This window comes from Ursus maritimus, unplaced genomic scaffold, assembly GCF_017311325.1.
Source record: "Ursus maritimus isolate PB19 unplaced genomic scaffold, ASM1731132v1 scaffold_3, whole genome shotgun sequence".
In the NCBI taxonomy this organism is placed as follows: domain Eukaryota; kingdom Metazoa; phylum Chordata; class Mammalia; order Carnivora; family Ursidae; genus Ursus; species Ursus maritimus.
In genome coordinates this window covers 7367816-7385178 of record NW_024425563.1, presented here as the reverse complement: position 1 = coordinate 7385178, position 17363 = coordinate 7367816, and the positions used below count along the sequence as shown (strand labels likewise).

The window sequence follows — 17363 nt, the reverse complement described above, 5'->3', positions numbered from 1 at the left end:
GAGACCGCAGGAAAGCCACTGTTCCTGCAGAACTGGACAGGCTCGGGATCTGAAGCCTCGGGTGTGGCAGAAGGTAGTGTAAGATGGGCCAGTGCTTGGGAGATGACGGGTAGATTCCAGATCTGTTAAATTAAAAGCCCATCATCTCCTTCTGCTCCCAAGTACAGAACAGTTGGCAGCCAAGAGCCTATGTCCCTGGCATCCGACTTGTTGCTTGTATTTAGAATACATCGAATGGGACCATCTCAGAAGACAGGAGGCCTAGAGGTTGGCATAAGTAGGAGCTATCAACACTGGCTATGATAGAAGGTTAGCATCTAGAGTGGTGAGTCCCCAATTCCATATCAGAATCCTAGTGGTGATGGAAGAATGAATGGCCCTGAAAAGCAAATCCATTTATTGGCATGAGAGGAGGCAGCAGTGAAGTAGGCAGCTCACCCGCTGTGGCCCACCAGGCTCACTCAGGCCAGTGGCATTTCCGGTTGGTGTTTCAGTACCTTATCATCATGAGTACTAAGGAGTAATAGTTGTGTCAAAGAACAGGATAAACAAACACAGAGCAAAAGGGAACAGGAAGAAGTTGAATGTTTAAAAAAGAAGAAAATGTTTAAAAATTAGCATTGTCAGCTACAGGAAGCTTATTATAGTAGTAAATTAGGAACAGGATGCTATGAAGAAAGAACTCATGTTTCAAATGATAACTCAGATGTCAAAAAGGAAAGTGATAGAGCTGGAAGAATAGCAGAAAGTGAAATAAAAGGGCACGAAGCTTTGGAGACTGAGAACTACCCAGGAGGCCTGATGTCTGACTGTTAGACATTCTGGAGAAAAACAGGAGGTGAGGTGATTTTTTTTTTTTTTTAAGTTTATAATACCTTTCTGTGAAGAGAATATAAAATCATTCCTCAGAACTGAAGATGCTAAATCTCTAAAGCCCAAGATGAGAAGATCGATGCCAGGAAAAAAATTGGGAAATCTCTGTAGACAAAGACTTAAGAGATAACCACGAAGCTGTGGATTGAATTTAAGGGAGCAGGATAAAGTTCCAGAATTATTGTCCAGTTGGTCTAGAGAGCAGCCAGTCTGCATTGGAGCTGGAAGACCAGGGAGCCGTTGTGATTCCTGCCTGAATTAAGACCAGGGGTACCACGAGTGAAGAAACCCAGCTTTAAATTACCAAGAGCAGCTTATGGGACATATCAAAAGCCCTAAGCTGTCCTTCATGGAGGCGCAGTTACAGAAGATCCGCCTAATCCAGCATCCTCTTCCTCTGTATGGTACCGCTGAGTCGTAGAAGTTCTTTCTGTATTTAGGGCACCCGTGTTATGTCACATAAGTTTTGCCAATATTTCTCCCAGTCTAAGGTTTGCTGTTCCTTTTCTTAATGGTGTCTTTGGGTGAGCGGGTGTTTTTTATTTTGAGGAAATCTCATGTAATTTTTTAACAGTTACTGTTTTCTGTGACCTATAAGAAGCCTTTCCCTAGGTCACAAAGATAATGTGTTTTCCTCATAAAGTTTCATGGTTTGGGCTTTTACATTTAGGTCTATAATCCATCCTGAGTTAACTTTTGTATATGGTGTGAGATAGGCTTAAGGTTAGTTTTTTCCATCATACGGGCATCCATTTTTAGTTCAGCCTCATTTGTTGAAAAGATTTGTCCCCAGTAGATTGCTTTGGGGTCTTTGTTAAAATTAAGTGAAAATATAAATATGGTTCTGTTTCTAGAATTTTGTTTCTTTGATCTGTATATCCATTTTAAAGGACTGCTGTCTTATTACTTGGTTTATGTTTTGTGAACTATTTTTGCATCTGTGTTCATGTGGGATATTGATTGCTATTTTCATTTTTTGTTTCTTGATTACCATCGCATTATGAAAATTCTTGGAAGTCAGGTAGTATAAGTCTTCCAACTTTGTCTCCCCTCCACCAATAATTATAATTCCTTTGCATTTCTGTATAAATTTTATATTTAGTTTGTCGACTTCTACTCTAAAAACTGCCAGGATTAAGATTGGGATTGCATAGAATTTTTTAATAATGATTTTATAGAGATAGTAATTCACATGCCTTACAGTTCATCCATTTAAGTGGTTTTTCAGTGGTTTTTAATATATTCAGATGTGCTCAACTGTCACTACAGAAAACTTTAGAAACATTTTCATTACCTCACAAGCCCTATATCCTTTAGCTACCATCCCCTTATTTTCTCCACCCCTAGTAATCTTTCTGTCTGTAAATGTGTCTTAATAGATTAATCTATTCTGAGTGTTTTGGATAAATGTAATCATCATAATATATGGTTTTATGGGCAGAATTGTGTATCCCCTAAACTCATATGTTGAAGCCCTAACCTCAGTTTTATAGTATTAGAAGTTTAGGCCTTTTGGGGAATAATGACGGTTAAATGAGATCCTAAGGTGGGCCCTAAGCCTGTAAGGTTGGTGTCCTCAAGAGGAAGAGACCCCAGAGAATGCTGTCTCCAAACAGAACAGAGGAAAGGTCATGTGAGGAGACAGGGAGAGGGCAGCCATCTGCAGGCTAGGAAGAGCAATCTCACCAGGAACCAACCCTGATGGCCCCTTGATCTTGGACTTCCAGCCTCCAGAACTGTGAGAAATTAAATTTCTGTTACTTAAGCCACCCAGTCTGTGGTATTTGGTTATAGCAGCCTGGGCAGACTAATCCCCGTGGTCTTCTGTGACTGGCATCTTCCATCTACCTTAATGTTCTCAAGCTTCATCCATGTTGTAGCGTAGATCGGTATTTCATTCATGTTTATGGCCATACGATACTGCACCGGGTGCACATATATTTTGTTCATCAATTGATGGACATTTGGGTTGTTTTCTGCCTCTTTGCTGTTGCGAATAGTGCTGCTCTAAATATCTGTGAGCAAGTGTTTGTGTGGACATACGTTTTCATATTCTTAACTAGATACCCAGTAGTGGAATTTCTGGGTCACACGGTAGCTCTGTGTTTAACCGTCTTTGCGTAACTGTTTTCCCAAGTGACCGTTCCATTTTACTGTGTGTGAGGGTTCCAGTTTCTCTACATCCTCACCAACGCTTGGTGTGCTGTCTTGTTGATTCTAGCCATCCTCACGGGTGAGAAGTGTTACTCATCGTGGTTTTGATTTATGTTTCCCTGATGACTAAGGATTTGTCTTTTGGTGGTTTTTATACCTTGCTTAAAGAAATGTCAGTTAAGATCCTTTGTCCATTTTTTTTAATTGGGTTGTCTTTTTATTGAATTGTAAGGGTTTTTTATACTAAACACAAATACTTTATCAGATATATGATTTGCAAATATTTTCTCCCATTCTGTGGATTGACTTTTCATTTTCTTGATGATTCTTTGATGCAAAAGTTTTAAATGTTGATGAAGTCCAATTCCTTGATTTTTTTTTTTTTTCCTTTGGTTGCTTAACCTTTTCTTATGTCTAAGAATCCCTCGTTAAATCCAAGGTCATGGTTTAGTCATGTTTTCTTCTACGTGGTTTATAGTGTTAGTGTACACCTTTAGTCTGTGTTCAGTTTTGCGTTTCTATGGTGTGAGGCGCAGTGTCGAAAATTCATTCATTCACATGTGCCTGTCTTAGTTTGACCCAGCAGTCGTTGAAAGGCCGTTTTCCCCCGTTTAAAGGTCTTGGCACCATTGTTGAAAATCATTGTCCTCAGACACATGGGTTTATTTCTGGATTCTCTGTTCTGTTCCACTGATGTATAGGTCTATCCCTTGCCAGTACCTGTCTGTCTTGATGACTGCTGTTTGTAGAAAGTTTTGAAATCTTGAAGTATGAGTACTCCAACTATGTTTTTTCAAGATTATTTTGGGTTTCCTTGCAATTCCATATGAATTTTAGAACCAGCTTGTCACTTCCTACAAAGAAACCAGCTGGGATGCTGATGGGGATTGCATTGGATGTGTCCCTCAATTCAGGGAGTGTTGCCATAATGTCCTCCTACCTTTTCTGGTATAAGTATTTGAGGGTATAAATTTCTCAAAAGAATTTTTACCTCTGTTCCACGAATTTTGGTGTGTTTTATTTTCATTATTGCTTAGTTCAAAACATTTTATAATTTTCTTCGTTATCTCTTTTGACTCTTAAATTACATAGAAATGTTTAGTGGGAAATAATTGGGTTTTCCCAGGGCAGCTCATTGTTACTGATGTGTGTCTAATTCCATTTTGGTCAGAGAACAAACTCTGTATGCTATCAGTCCTTTAAAATGTATCAAGGGCCGTTTTAATGGCCCTGAAAATAGCCTATTAGATGAGCGTATCGTGGACTGTTGAAAAGGATATGGATTCATTGGGTGTAGACTGGGGTGTGCTGGAGCAGGATTGTGTCAGCTTGTGGGAGAGGATTGTGCACTTCTCTCCCCGAGTCCCCGCTCAGTCATGTCATGTTAGTAGCTCGAAGTCTGCCGTGGTGGGAGTACTGTGTCAAATTTCGTTTCGTGTATTTTGAAGCTGTATTAGGAGAATATACATTTATGATTGTGTTTCTAATAAATTGACCCTTTTATTATTATGAAATGTCTCTCTTACTTCTGCTAGTATTTCCTTGAAGTCTGTTTTGTCTGGTACTGTTACAAACTCTCTAGCCTTCTTATCCCTAGAGTTTGCATGATAATCTTTTCCCATCTGTTTACCTCATCCTCTCTGTGTCTTAAATTGTATCTCTTGTAACAGCATATAGAATGTTCCTGCTATTTGTCCCTTCCAATTATCCCTGTCTTTTGATGGAGGTTTTAGTCTATTTATTTTAAGTATTAATAGGTTGGTTTTAGGTCTACCATTTTATTTTTTTCTGCTTTTTAAAAAATTTCTTTGTTCCTACTTTCCTCCCTTCTTTTGGGTTATTTGAAGTTGCTTAGAATTGCATTTTAATGTGTCTGTTGGCTTTTTAGCTGTTCCTCTGAGGTTGTGTGTATGTGTTACTGCTTTAGGGATTACAACTTACTTTTTTCTTTTACCACAGTTGACTCTTGAATAACATGGGTTTGCACTATGTGGGTCAACTTACACTCAGATTTTTTTTTTCTATAAATAAAGTATTTCAATGTAGTTTCTCTTTATGATTTTCTTTTCTCTAGCTTATCGTAAGAATGTAGCGTATAATACATGTACCATGCGAAGTGTGTGTTAATTGACTGTTTATGTTTTCAATAAGGCTTCCAGTCAACAGTGGACTGTTAGTAGTTACCTTTGTGGGGAGTCAGAAGTTATATGTGGATTTCTGACTGTGTGGAGGGTCAGCGCCCTTAACCCTCTCATTCTTGAAGAGTGAACTGTATTTAGAGTTAATATTGTAGGACGTGACGTCAGAGAATGTAGAAACCTTGTTAATTGTAGTATTACATCTTCTTTGTTATATCTGCATATGCTTTAAAACCCACAAGATGATATTATAAGTTTTTATTCTAAACCATCTTTTGTATTTTAAAGAATTAAGAAAAATAGTCTTTTATACTTACCAGGTATTTACTGTTTCTAATGCTTTTCATTCCTTTCTGAAGATCTAAGGTTCCATCTAGTATCAGTTCTCTTCCCCCTGGAATGCAAGTGTGTACTATGTGAAGTCTCTTAGTTTTATTTTATCAGAAAATACCTTTATTTTGCCTTCATTTTTGGAGAATGTTTTTACTGGAAAAAATTTTGGATTGCTCGGTGTTTCTTTTTGCTTTCTTTCAGCATTTAAAGATGTTACTACTGTGTCTTCTGGCCTTTATTGTTTTTGATGAAAACTTAGTGGTAATTTGAATTCTTTTTTGGTATGTTACAAGTGACTTTTCCCTGTCGGCCTTTAAGATTTTTTTTCTCCCCTTTGGTTTTCAGCAGTTTATTTTTGTTTCTTTCTCTCTTCTTCAGAATTGGTCATTTTTGTTGGTGTCTCTGCATGAGTCTTTTCTCCATTCCGTTCTCAGGCCCATCCAATGAATAATTTATTCTAGATAATCTAACATTCAGTTCTAGAATTTTTTTCATAGTTCCTTTTTTTTTTTTTTTTTTTTTTTAAACCGCAGGTAGCGTTCATTTGTTATATCCGTGTTTCCCTTTATCTTGATTATAGCTGTTGTGGGTGCTCTGCCTTGTCTCCTAATTCCAGCATTTGGGTTGTCTCCGGTTGGTCTTTTGATGATCTCTTCTCTTGAGAGTGGGTCTCATTTTCTTGTTTTGTTTTGTTATATCAACAAAATTGGATTGTGCCGTTCCCTTCTTCCATGCCTAGTATACCCTTCAATGTAAACTTCTTTCGGTTGTTCTCTGGTGTGTGCAGACAGTTGGTTTTATATTTCTTCCAGTTTGTAGTTGCTCTCTGCCAGAAATGCGGTTAGATACACTGGTACCAGCCACAGAACCAAGGTTAGAGTATGACTTAAAAGTTTTCATGTCGACTAACACCGGCTCCCCAGTGATGGGAGTATTGGGATGAAGGCGGATCAGAGGTAGGGGGTCGCATTGAGCTATGTTTCTGTCAGCAGGATTTCAGTAACTTCTGCAAAGGTTGATTGGTCAAAGAACAGTACAGGCATAGGATTTGAAGATACGCGCATGTCCGCCTGAACAAGTCACCTTCTAAATTGACAGTTAAGAGTGGTTGCTATTGTGGGGGGGGAGGGGAACCATAGCACTCTCGCTTTTTATTGTAAGTTTTTCTGCATTCCTCATCTAACTTAGATATAAGCTGTTAGAAGAAAACTGAAATGTTAGCAGGCAGGAACCCTAACCACTACTATCTGTAGCCTCTGCTGACTGCTTTCCACGCCTGACCGGGCAGTGGGGAGGGTAATCCTAATTTGGAAACAAATGTGGAGTTAAATTCTGGGTAGAAACTTTAAAACAGCTTTTAAGAGGTTTTCTTTCCACTACAGTTGTGCCTTTTGGTTTGTTCTGTGAGGCCCAGGATCCTTGCTTTGTGTCCAGGTCCTCTTTGAGGAGGTGAGGCTGGGAGGAAGGAAAGGTGGGGAGAGAGTGTGTTCTGAGTGCACACTGCCCTTTCCTCTGGAAAGAGTAGTTGGTGAAGAAGAAGAAGAAATTCTGTGCCTTAAAGGTTTTTTTTTTTAAACCCCCAGCCCTGCTCTTCAGAAGGAACAGCTGTTAGAGTCCAGAGGGGCGCCTGGCTGGCTCAGTTGGAAGAGCATGTGACTCTTGATCTCAGGGTCGTGAGTTCAGGCCCCACATTGGGTGGAGAGATTATTTAAATTAAAGTCCAAACAGATACATCACCTTTCATCTCCATGTCCAAAGGGACCAGACTAAGATGCTATTATTCTAAGTTGCTCTTTCATTTATTGGTGTCCTTTCAACATATTTTAATATCGCTCTGTGAATGTACCACAGTTCATTGAGTCTAGGTTTTTGAGGGTTTTTTTTAAAATGCATCCTTGTGTGGGTGGCGTGGTACCATAGTTGGTCAGGTGTCAGTTGTGACACCGTGGTCATTACCTGCACCTGCGGACTTGGCTGCACCCTGTTCTGTCAGCAAACCAGTATGGACCTTCTGAAGAATCGACCCTGAAAAAACCTTTTAAGAATTTTTTAAAAATTTTATTTATTTGAGAGAGGGGGGAGAGAGCTCAAGCGGGGGGAGGGAGAAGCAGACTCCCCACTGAGCAGGGAGCCCAACATGGGGCTCGATCCCACAACCCTGGGATCATGACCGGAGCCAAAGGCAGACACTCACATCCGACTGAGCCACCCAGGCACCCCTGAAGAAAAACTTTTAATATCAAGCAAGCTTAGGACCAAAACTTATAAAATGGGTGGGAGCAGATGAGAAGGAAATCCTTGGTTCCTCTGTGGACAGCTCTTCAGCAGTGCTCACACACTCAGTGAGCCAGAGGACAGTGGTAGGTGGAAAACACCTCCTTAATAAGGGTCATAAAGATGCAGCAGAGTGAGACTGTAAAACCTTTTAGGAATGTCTCAAACGATTCATTTAACTTTTCTTTCCTTACAAAAAGTGTTAGGATAAATCTGTTTAAGTCTAAAAAGCTAATCTTTAAGTGAATATGAAAATTCCATCTGAGAATGTCATATTTTCATTGACAGCATTTTCTTAGTGGTACTTAAAAGTAATGATACATATTATGATTGGTGTCTTAGATGAAATTTGGTAAATACATTGCAGTTTTTATGACCACTCTGTATTCTGTGACATTATTAAAAGCTGCATACTATATCCTCAGTTGAATCCAACAGTGTATCTAACTAATTCCCTGTGTTTGCCAAGTAGATATTTACAAGGTTTTTGCCATTATGAGCAATGCTGTGATAGTTTACTAGCTAAGTATTTTTATACTTCTGTGATAATTTCCCCATGATAAATGCTTATGAGTATAATTGTTGTATAAAAAGGAATGCACTTTAAGGCTTTTGAATATTTCCAAATTTTATTATGGAAAAATCCTAATTGTGTATGCTCTGAAGCTCCCATTTTCCTGCACTTTAGCTGTCATTGAGCTTAATTTTTTTTTAAAGACCTTTGCTAATAGCTGGAGATGCATATATTGCAGTGAAGCAGAAGTCAGTCTGAACAAGGTAACCTAAGAAATTTCTTGGAGGGCCGCCTGGGTGGCTCAGTTGGTTAAGTGTCTGTCTTCATCTTGGGTCACGATCCCAGGGTCTTGGGATCCAGCCCCAGCTCGGCCTTTCGCTCAGCAGGGAGCCTCCTTCTCCCTCTCCCTCTGCCTGCTGCTCCCCCTGCTTGTGCACTCGTGAGCTCTCTCTGTCAGGTGAATGGATGGAATCTTAAAAAAGAAAAGAAAAAGAAAGAAAACTCCTTGGAACCAAACACCTAGAACTGGTGCTAGGTCAAAATTAGGTGCTTCTGTGTGGCTGTATGAGAATTTGGGCACCGGCCAGGGGTGGGGGGATGGAAAACAGAGGCCACACTGAAAAGGAGGCAAAGCCTTGTATCTGGGCAAGGAGGGGTGAAGCTGCTAGTTCCATGGAAATCTTCAGTGACAAGGTGAACTGGAAAAGTAACAGACTCACTCTGCCACAGAGGCAACTAGAAAGTTGTCTGAGCCAACTTCTGAATGTGATGGGAGTGGGGAAGGTCTGTCTTGAGAACTTGTTACCTTGGGTGTATTTGAGTTTGTATTACCGGCTTTTGAAGGGGATTTCCCCAAGCTGGGAAATTAATGTGAAGGCCCCACTAAAAAATAAAGTTACAGAGCAGAGGAGAGATTCCACGAGAACCAATCACATAGAACAAACAGCAGACTGAGAGCCCCAAGAACGTCAAACCAAAGGATCTTTAGAGGGTGCCTCTAAGTATGTGAAAAACGGTGACACGAAAGAATCAAAAATACAAAGGAACGAAACAGGAGAAATAAGACTTTAAAAAGAAACTGGTGGGGGGGGACCTGGAAAATTCCACAGATGTAAAATAAAATATTTAAGCAGCAAATTTGACACAGATTCTTTCAGAATCACTTAACTAGATGGAAAATCAAGAAAAACTAGAAAGTTTGAGCAAAGACAAGTGATGGAACAGAACTGAAGATACGAATCGAGGTATGGAAGGCGACATGAAAATTTTCGACAAACGTGTATTAGAAAATATGGGAACAGAAATATTTGAAGAGATGGCAATCCAAGAATTTTCCAGAACTGGTGAAAGGCAAGGTATGCATGTCAAATTTCAAGATAACCACATAAAGTGCATTAACTCCAGAATAATGTAAAAACTACACCAGAATAAGGAATCCATCAATCCAATAGAAAGAAAACAGAAAATACAAACAAAAAAACAAGACGGTAAAAATTAACCCAAATAGCAATGTATAAAACAATATGTAACAGTATATTTATATTTTAGTTTGATATAAAACCAGACTTATCCATCACAGACTGTCAGGCTCCCACCCTTTTTTTTCCCCCTCCAAGAGTGCATTTTGGTGTGGTTTGCAATAGACACACCAAGGCACAGAGATGTAAAAGTTGCAAGTAAAGAAGTGGAACAAGTATATTTGAGGTAAATTCTAACCAGAGATAGGAATAACCATACTGACATCTGATCTTCTAAGGCGCTGCTGGGAAGAGTAAACGCGGATACCTCCTAGCGATAAAAAGAACAGGTAATCAGTGATATTATTCAAAGTTTATATACTTGTTACTGGCCTCAAAATATATGACAGATATTTTAGAGACGTATAAGAGAAATTGGTAAATCTAGAATTAGGGAGATGTCCTTTAAAAAATTCTCAGTAATTAATAAACAGACAAATCACTGAGATTTGAAAAACGGAATTGACCATCTTGCTATAATGGTTCCCTGTATCCAACAGTTAGAGAATGAACATTCTTTTCAAGCACATGTAAAGAAAATCACATTCATTTTAAAGAAACTATCAAAGAAATAACATTCTCTGATTAATTCCAAAATGAAATTAAGGTGTGTTTTTTTCCCCCAAAATTAAAAGTCACTTTGGAAATCTAAAAAATCCTAAATAACTCTTACAAGAACTAGTAATGGAAAAGAGAAAATAAAACTGAACAATAAGGAAAACCCATACATATCAGACTAGGTGATGAGAAGAAGAAAATCTGTAGTTTTAAATGCTCATATGAAAAAGAACAAAGATTACAAAGCTAACAGACCAAAATAAGGGTCTCAAGAGAATAATATAAAGAAGTACATTAAACAGAAACGAAACAAAATAGTAATAAAAATGAACCCCAAACTGGTTCTCTGCACGATTAATCATAAAAACATTTAAAATAAATACATCACAGAACAGGTTTTTTTAAAAGAGAAGACAGGACAACTAGGCAATATAGTTGAAAACTTCACTGAAATGGACAGTTTTCTAGAAGCAGCAATATCTAGAGTGGGGAAAGGATAGATCCTGTCATACGTGGTTTGCATATCCATGCAGAGAAATTAAAAATTGTATTTCTTTCTCATACACAGTTTTACTTTAGGTAGATTAGAAATTTCAGTGCGAAATCAGATGTAGAAGAAAATGCACGAGTACTAACGCCTTAGCAGGGAAGCGGATTTCCCTAAGTAGGAGTCAAAGCGTAAGCCGTGAGAAGATTTGTGAAAATGTGGTGATGACCAGTTAAGAATTTCTCTTCATATGGTGCTTTCCATTAAAAAAAAAAAAAAAAAAAAGGAAGTTGTTAGGCCACAATCTATAAGAAGATACTAACTGGACTGCATAATTGATACAGCAGGGGTTTTCACAGTAAACTGCCAAGTCAAAGAGACAGCTCAGCATTTGTCCATCTGTAATACTACGTGCTTACGTTTTTAAAGATGTTTTTCAGGCAAAATTCACATACTGCAAACTGCACAGATCTTAAGGGGATGGTTTGAATTTGTTGACAGGTGTATACGCCCAGGTAAATGGTGTCCTACTCGAGATACAGAGAGTTCCCTGGAGCCCCTGATAGTCCGTCGTCTTTGCACTCCAAGAAAGAAGAAATCACTCCTTGTTTCTGTCAATGGATGAGTTTTGCCTGTTTGAGAACCTCCTATAAATGCAACCATACATCTCTGGCTTTTTCCCTTCAGCGTGTTTTTAAGACTGATTCATGATAGGTGTATCAGCAGTTCACTTTTTAAACGGCTGAGTAGTGTTCTACTCCATGCGTCTACCACCATTTGTATAAGAAGCTGCCAGGTTTTTCCATAGTGATTGTATCATGTTATACTCTCGTCAGTGCCTGAGCAAACTCTGTTTTTGAAAAGATGATGAAGGACAGGACAGAGAATATACAGGAGGGAAAATGGAAATGATAAACTCCTAAGCTGCTTAGTCTCCCGGTAATCAGACGAATGCTGATGAAAGCCGTGATGAGCCACGATCGGGATGTAGGCAGTGAAATGTGTGCACCACTGGTGGCTGCCCAGTGACTCACGGAGCACATCCGACAAGGTGTAGTCAAGTGAATGGGAGCCCTCTCCTGTCACCTGCCGATTCTGTACTGTGAGAAACTCAAACATGGATGTGAGGGAACTTGCTAGTACCGTTCTCTGCAGCTTTGTGTGTAAGTGCCCCAGATTAGAACCCACCAAGTGATCATTGGTAGGGTCTGTCAACGAGAAGGTGGGTAATTTCTTGTGGATCTGTACTGTATCTAACGTGTGAGTACAGACAGAATTGTAATTTCGCGTATAGTTTCACAGCAAACTATGAAGACATTCACGGGAATGCTATGCACCAAATCATGGGGCTCTTTGCCCCTGGGGAAAGCGGAAGGAGGAGTGGCATTAGGGAGGAGTACGGGACAGGTCTGTTGCAAAATCTGTCCTATTTAATTTCCTAAAAAGTTGAGGCGTGACGTAGGTGGAATGAGACAAGCGTGGGAATATGAGATTTGTCCAAACTGGATCATGAGTTTATGAGAGTTCGTCGTGTGTTAAAATCTGCCATTCTTGGACATTTGTAACATTTAATAAAATGACTCATTGTCTTAAGGTATATAGTTCTTTGATTACTACTGAGGTTGAAGATTCCTTTTTGTTTCAGACTTTTGGCCATTGATACGTATTTCTTTCAGCTTTGCGATTTTCTGTTGGTGTACTCTGCCCATGTTCCTGTGGAGGTTAACTTTTTCACATTGTTTTTAATTATTTTAATTGATTAAAGATAGTAACTCATTGAAGATGTCTTTTCCTGAAGTATTTTCAAAATTTCAGATTAAGTGCTTTAATGACTTTGCTTAGAAAAGCCTTCCCCAGGGTCGCCTGGGTCGCTCAGTTGTTAAGCGTCTGCCTTCGGCTCAGGGCGTGATCCCGGTGTTCTGGGATCGAGCCCCACATCAGGCTCCTACGCTGGAAGCCTGCTTCTAACTCTCCCACTCCCCCTGTTTGTGTTCCCTCTCTTGCTGGGTGTCTCTCTCTCTCTAATAAATAAATAAAATCTTTAAAAAAAAGAAAAGAAAAAAGCCTTCCCCAGTCTGAGATCAGGAAAAGGTTTGTGTGTATTTTCTTTGTTTTATAGTTTCGGTTTGTAAATTTTAATTCTTAATTCATTTGTAATGTATTTTGGAGTATGGAATATTTTTTGAAATCACCACTGTCTTTACCCACTGACTTGAAAATAGGCCAGAATATTTTGTCTTAAGGATTTTTCTTTCTGAATCGGTGGTGTTGTCCTTCAGTTAGCTTTAGCCCGGAAATGCTACATGCGGACGAACTGAAATAGCAGGAAAGGTTACAACAAGTAGAGCAGTTCTCTGCCTTAGCCGTCCTGTCTCCCGTGCTCGGCAGCCCCCACAGCTGCTGTCAGCTTGAGCGGGGTCGTCTGTGACCCGCATCACCAGCCCTCCTAGCAGCCCCTCTTAGCTTCGTAGGAGCCCTGCTCTGTTGTGATTGGTCGGTTTTATACACCCATGACTTTCTGTGGTAATAAGAGGTCTCTTGCACTGCTGTTTCTTCTGTTTTTTGCCCTTTGTCTGCAAAATGTAACCTTAAATTCATTTATAAATAGTTTTAAAATAAAGTTTTTGTTACTTTGGTATTTATAATGTATGCTTCTAGTTCTAGAAATATAGCTAAGCATCATGATAGACCTGTGGTTATAGTTTGTTTTTCTTGAAGGAGGTAATTGTTTTTCTCATTTGGAACCTTTGTACCAATTGCCAGTTCTTCTCATGCCTTCTGATTCTCAGGACGATATCCCACAAGGTCAGTCGCATTACATGATCTTAAAAGGTCCTCTGTTTCCTTCGCAACCTTCCTCAGAACGTTCCATCATTCTCAGCAGGCTGCTCCCTGGGCCTGTGACAGGCTTGTAAGTCCTGGGGCTGATTGACCTCAGCTTTATTGCTGTGTTGAATGGAATCTTTTTTCCATCTAGGTTTAACAGATTTTGTTGATAGATTGGAAACGTTGGTATGAACATACTGTCTTTAAAAATATTTCGGTATTAATCACTGTTGACATTGATAATGCCTGTTGATTTCCTTAACTTTTCTCCAAGTCATGTTTATAACTACTGCACGAGTGTTCACCAGTCAAACCAAGCCCGAGGGGCTGGCGTCCCTCCTTCCAAATCGAAAAAGGGACAGACGCCTGGGGGAGCTCAGTTTGTTGGCTTGGAATTATACAAACGACTTAAAGAATTTTTGAAGAATTACTTGACAAATCTTCTTAAGGTAAGATATTTAACACATATGGCTGACCATTTATAATAGAACGTAAAAAAATAGTAGTGAAATGATGATTGTAACGTGATTGAATGCTCAGTCTTGTTTCCGGCATTGATGTGTGTGTGAAGATATTTTGCTATTGCTTAGTCTTTTACCTATTGTGAAGATGAAACTTCCATAAGCCCTTTTCTGATTTGTTAATGAGAAGTTTTTGATAGCTGTACCATACTAGTACTTTCCTTAAATTACTAACCATTTTATATTTGGTTGTTAGAAATTGATGAATCTTTTAATTTCAAGCATGTAATTATGAATTCAGATGACCGATGTTGTATTTTGAACCCAGTGTGTTGTTTTGTATACAAATGTATACATGATCATAAGGTTATCTAACCTTTGGAAATCACATTTTTCCAATGTGACCTTGCCTTTTACACATGGTCGTGTAGCATATTTCAGAACTATAATGAAATCGTGCCCTTGGCTAGGATGGGTTTCTCTACGGACATCCATGGCCTTCCAGTGTGGGTTCCTCCTGCTCTGAGCCGTTGCTCAGGCAGTGATGGTGTTTTTTCCCTTCATCTTCTGCCGTCTCCATCCTCTGTAACAAAGGGGGTGTGATGCCTTCCATCCAGCCGCAGGATGAGCAAGTGGCTCCTTCCTCTTGCGCTGCCCGTAGCACATAGAGTGAGTGAAGATATCTGTACCTTCTACCCTGGGAAATTTGTGCTCTGTGTATATCCTTTAAAGACTTTTTTATTTACACGGGTAATAAGCAAAAATTTCAGCATGCTTCAAAATGGTTTTCCTTAATATATTTTACAAGGTAATTGAAAACTTAATATCATTCCCACAGACCATAGTTGGTTGACCACAAATTATGACTAAAATTTTCATGTTGCCTAAACAGTGTTCTCACGTTTTGCCGAACCCACTGCGTCCTTATTTTTATTCACAACACTGTTGAGTGAACACTGGAATTGATTATTCTTCATCAGTAAGGCGAGGAACAGTAGCATATTGTGTTGTATGAAAGTGTTGGTAGCCGTGCTGTATCAGTGATCTCTCTTCATTTTTACAAAAAGGTCGTATACTATAATCCAGAGTGGCTTAGCTTTACATTTTATAGTTCATTTCTTATTTAAATTTAAATGAGCAAAAATGTGGTTGTATCAAGGTATGGTCAGGTTTTTACGAGGCTTGTTGGATCACTTGTGTACCACGTATTTGTGGAACTTCGCTTCTTAGTCTGGTCGAAGACTCAGGCTGAGCAAAGGGGGCGTCTTGCCCGGGGCCTTAGTTCCCAGCGGGGCTGCCTCCCTCCTGCTTCATGTCTGGTGCTTTTCTGCCACAGGATTGCTCAGGGACGCTGCAGTGGAACCTGCAGTTTTTAAAGGCTAGGCTTTACTTGGTGGCTGTCATTAATGCCTGAGAAAAAATGTCAAGTTGGTCCTTCACACAAAAATTCGTGCTTTAAATTGTGGAAATCTTAGTAAAAATAATTTTGATAAGTGCATATTTTTCCCTTGCGGTCTTGCTAAAGAAGAAGAAATATTGCACCATTATTATTATAGAAATGTAACAGATTACCGCAAAAACTATACATTTATCATTTTTAGATAAACTTAATGAAGGAAAAAGATGCATTAAAAAAACCGAATAGTATTGGCCCTGTGGTCATAGGACATTTTAAGTTTAAATAGAAAATATCAAAAATAGGGATGATTTTGAAGTAAATTCCTTCTTGTTAATAAAAACACATTGCTCTCATTCTAAAGGTTCACAGTTCTTTAAAAATAAATAAAAGTTCCAGGTTCTTTGTATGAGTGTATATGCATATTTAATACCACCATGAAAAAGTTGCAGTTTGAAAAAAATTTATTAAATTTCTCTCTTCAGTCTGATTCTGCCAAGCTATATTCTGCTGAGAATTGGTATTAATGAGCATGTTTTTGTATATGAAATTAAAAGCTCATCTAAAACCAAACACATCAATGTGTTTTAGTGCAGGTTTGTTTTAGTTAAATTTTATCTTTATCATGTGACAAATTAGTTAACTTGTTTTTAGGATGGAGAAGATTTGATGGATGAGAGTGTCCTGAAGTTCTACACTCAACAGTGGGAGGATTATCGATTTTCAAGCAAAGTGCTGAATGGAATTTGTGCCTACCTCAATAGACATTGGGTTCGCCGTGAATGTGACGAGGGACGAAAAGGAATCTATGAGATCTATTCTGTAAGATATATATATATTTTTAAACACCTTTCAGATGTGTATTTTCTTTTCTTTTTTTTTTTTTTTTAAAAGATTTTGTTTATTTATTCGACAGAGATAGAGACAGCCAGCGAGAGAGGGAACACAAGCAGGGGGAGTGGGAGAGGAAGAAGCAGGCTCATAGCGGAGGAGCCTGATGTGGGGCTCGATCCCATAATGCTGGGATCACGCCCTGAGCCGAAGGCAGACGCTCAACTGCTGTGCCACCCAGGCGCCCCCAGATGTGTATTTTCTTAGTGATTCCTCATCCTGTCAGTAGGGGAATCTAGGCAAATACGAAGCTATTTTCAGAATAGTAGGCTAATTGCTTTTCTTTAATTTATCAGTTAAGTGACCCTTAAATATCTTGTGGCAGGAAAGGGGAAGGATGAATAAATTGGAGTTCTAAGATACAACCTCCACACTTGTTCACTGACTGATGACAAGTTTCTCTGCAGTTACCTGGCCAGCCATCTGGTTGAGCCTGGAACTGTCTCAGTTTTAGGGCTGGACATCCCATGCGCTGGCCACGTCTGGCAAATGCAGCCCCCGGCCTGAGACCAGACCTCACAGATCAGCCCTCGTGGTCTTGTGGCTTGGGAAGCTGTTCAAGGAGAGGACTGTGCCGTGAGATGTCCTCCTACCCTCTCACTTGACAAAATAATATGATAACTGACAGAAAAGAAAATCGAGGGGTTCTTTTAGACCCCATGAAAGTAGATTTTAAAAAAGGCGAAGTTTGAGTGATTAAATCATCTTCATTAATATGTTTCTTCAGTCAGGGAAGCTTGTTCTAGGCCCATTGGTTTCCAGAGTGTGTCCCCAAACCCACCACATCTTAGACACCTGGGAGCTTGTTAGAAATGCAGGTGACTGGGGCCCAGCAGTGTGTGGTAGCAAGCCCTCGAGCTGGGTCTGATATGCAGTCAGGTTGGAGCACCCATGCCATAACGCAGTGAAGGGGAGGACTCAGCCACAGAACGGCCTGTCTG

General features: G+C 39.5%; 1 protein-coding gene across 2 annotated transcripts in view; it reads left to right on the top strand.

Annotated features, from left to right (window-relative positions):
• CUL1 (cullin 1) overlaps positions 1-17363 on the top strand; it is a 102196-nt gene that overhangs the window by 46936 nt on the left and 37897 nt on the right. For both annotated transcript variants that reach the window (XM_040643862.1, XM_040643861.1), the window contains exons 3-4: positions 13949-14123; positions 16186-16353. In XM_040643862.1, coding sequence (XP_040499796.1) covers positions 13949-14123; positions 16186-16353 — 343 coding nt within the window. The remainder of the gene's footprint in view (positions 1-13948; positions 14124-16185; positions 16354-17363) is intronic.